Consider the following 2780-nt stretch of genomic DNA (forward strand, 5'->3'; position numbering starts at 1 on the left):
AGGAAGGGGCCTCAGAGCAGCCGTAGCCAACCCCTGTGTTTTCTAGTTCTTAGAATACGAGCATTTAGGCCAAGAACCAGGCCAGAAGGGTCTCCCGTGGCCGACCTCTCAGTATCTGCAGAAAACCGCCTTAACCCCAGCCCTCCAGGTACGTGTGCATCCGGGGTGTCTTCATCCTCACTACGGAATGCACCTCCCTCACCGTCACACTCTTCGTGACTCTACGCAAGTTTGTGAGCCTCATCTTCTCTATCTTGTACTTCCAGAACCCGTTCACTCTGTGGCACTGGCTGGGCACCTTGTTTGTCTTCATTGGGACCCTCATGTACACAGAGGTGTGGAACAGCTTGGGAGCCACAAAAAGCCAGCCTCGGAAGGAGGACAAGAAGAACTGAGGCCAGTGTCGTACGAGCCACGGTCCGGCAGGGTCACTTTCGTTGATGCTGAGTGAGCCCCCAGTACTGAACGAGCTGTGTGCCAGGGAATCCTTGGAAGGCGGGGCCTGCTCAGATCTCCCATGGCTACACAGACCAACCTGTGTGGACTCTGCACAGAGATCCCTTAACCCTGAATTAGAAAAAAAAAAAGAAAATAGTACTGTACTAAACAGCCATTCATTCGTTATGTTTTGTTTACATTTTTCAGTACTGTACTTGTTAATGAATCCTGAGTCCCCAGAGCTACTAGTTTTATAGCCATGGTCTTGGACAAGATTATCCCTTTTGCTGCTGTTCTGATTACTGATGATTCTCTGCCATAATCGTCATTATCGTCCTGTGGCTTCTTCCCTTGGTCCTGTCACCCTTCTACTCTAAAGCAGCCCTTTTCAGTCACATGCTCCAGGCAGCACCATCAGTGACCAAGTGAATGAAAACGCTGGTGACATTGGGGCTAGACTCTGTGCAGCGTGTTGGGAAAGAGGCAGTTGTCTCTGAGTCGAGCCCTGGTGACACTGCAGCAGGACTGGGGGGGACCCTTTCCCACATTTTGCTTTTGTTTTCTATGCAAAAAGTTAGATGCTTCCACATCTGTTGCTTTCTGTGCTTTTAGAACAAACCTGCAGCATAGCTCCGTGTGGCACAGTGTTAAAAAGAAAGGTCGTATGTGAATTGGGAAAGAGACGTTTCCCCTCGGTCTTCTACATGAAGCCCATGAGCTTAGAGCTTAGAGGGTGACGCCAGGACGGCCCTGCTCAGCACCCAGAGAGCCACAGGTCCCCGGACTCCAAGCACTCACAGGGCTGCTTCTGAGTGTGTGGGGTGAGTCTTTGAAAGGCTTCTTACCCAAGGAGTCCAGCTCTGCCTGGCACGTCCCATGGTCACAAACAGGCTCACAAGTAGACGCGTGTTTACAGTGGGTGTGCTGTCAAAAAAAAAAGTCAGGTCAAATCATGACTAAAATAGTGTTTTTCCTGTAAGGTATCTTAATGTTCTTGATGGAGGTTTATGGCGGGGCGGGTGTGTGTGTGTGTGTTGTGTTTTATTAATGTAGAAACGTGCCCTCCTTTTACTAATCATTTCAAAGATCTGGGTTTCCTCCCGTGGCATAATTTTGAGTCAGAGGAACGATGTCAGCATGGCGTGTGTAGGCGAGTGTGTGCCCCTGTGTAGTTTGAGTGTGATAATTTTGGAGGCGAGAAGAACGTGGAAGTCAGGGTTATATCTCCTCATTCTTCACGTAGCCCTGGACCCTCACTGACCTCACACCAGGTCCTGCTCCTCTGCAGGCAGGTAAACGTACCAGCCAGTCCACGCACACAGACGAAGACCTTTTGCTTTTTCCTGGGTGCAGGTTGTGTTTAGCCCGTGCTGTGGTACGTATATTCCACTGCCTGGAGTTACTCGATGGAGTCTGAGCTAAGTGCCCTAGGACAACTGAGTCACTTTGGGGAAGTCACTTAAGTTGCCTAGGTTTGGGCAGATCCCGGATGGCAGCATAACAGGACCCAGAGCTCATCCCATGAACACACCCAATGCACACCTCTATCTAGAGCGATTTCTTCTGAGACAACAGATTCTGCACAGCAAAGAAGAGACCATATCGAGAAGATTGGGGGACCGCAGGAGCGCCCCAGAATTTGAGGGAGCCCACCAGGATCAGAGCTGCTGGTGAGTGCCACTGTTTGCATCCCCCCTACAACTGGATGGCGTGGGCAGGAGCCCTGGCCGAACTGCAAGGCCCAGCGCTGCATCCGCAGTCTCCCCTCCCGGAGCCAGCTCCAGTGGGAACAAGAAGGTTCCGTAGCAAGTGCCCACAGTTAGAGCCAGGGCCCAATAGGGCACCTGCACCAGGCCCCTGCTGTACTTGCCTGCTAGACAGCCCCAACTGGCGTAAAAGGGGGTTGGCGAGGGAGGCCCCACCCGGAGTAAGAGGGAACAGCCGAGGGCTGCAGTGCCCAGCAGCATTCAGGACAGCAGGGTGAGCTGCGCACATGGAAGGAAGCCCAGCTGGAGCAGGAGGGAGCCAGCAATGCTGTAGCGCGTGCTCAGGGCTCCCCAGCCCAGAATGGTGGCAGTCAAAACACAGGGCGTGCCTCATGCACACACCGGGCAGCCCCGTCTTGATCCGGAGTGGAATCAGCAAGGCTCTACAGCGGGCACACAGACCCAGGTCTGGCTGTGGACAGCCGGAGCACCAGGGAGCTCCTCCACGCGCCCGCACACCAGGCTGCCCTGTCCTGAACCCGCTCCTCCTGGCCTGGCGGCACCCCAGGCACTGTGCACGCCTGCTTCTACTCCAGCCAGCCTGCCAAAACCACCCAGTCTACACGGCGGCTACTC

At 53.8% G+C, this 2780-nt stretch overlaps 1 protein-coding gene across 5 annotated transcripts in view; it reads left to right on the forward strand.

The window, feature by feature from the left end:
* SLC35B4 (solute carrier family 35 member B4) overlaps window positions 1-760 on the forward strand; it is a 30624-nt gene extending 29864 nt beyond the window's left edge. For 2 of the 5 annotated variants that reach the window (XM_025045947.1, XM_025045946.1), the window contains 2 exons: window positions 69-148; window positions 267-760. In XM_025045947.1, the coding sequence (XP_024901715.1) occupies window positions 69-148; window positions 267-451 (265 nt within the window). In that variant the 3' untranslated portion in view covers window positions 452-760. Of the gene's footprint in view, window positions 1-68 lie in introns of all 5 variants that reach the window. The other 3 variants (XM_015588405.2, XM_006910509.3, XM_006910508.3) reach the window with 3 other exon arrangements.
* The last annotated feature ends 2020 nt before the right edge of the window (window positions 761-2780 follow it).

This window comes from Pteropus alecto, unplaced genomic scaffold (genome assembly GCF_000325575.1).
Source record: "Pteropus alecto unplaced genomic scaffold, ASM32557v1 scaffold22, whole genome shotgun sequence".
Taxonomy (NCBI): Eukaryota; Metazoa; Chordata; class Mammalia; order Chiroptera; family Pteropodidae; genus Pteropus; species Pteropus alecto.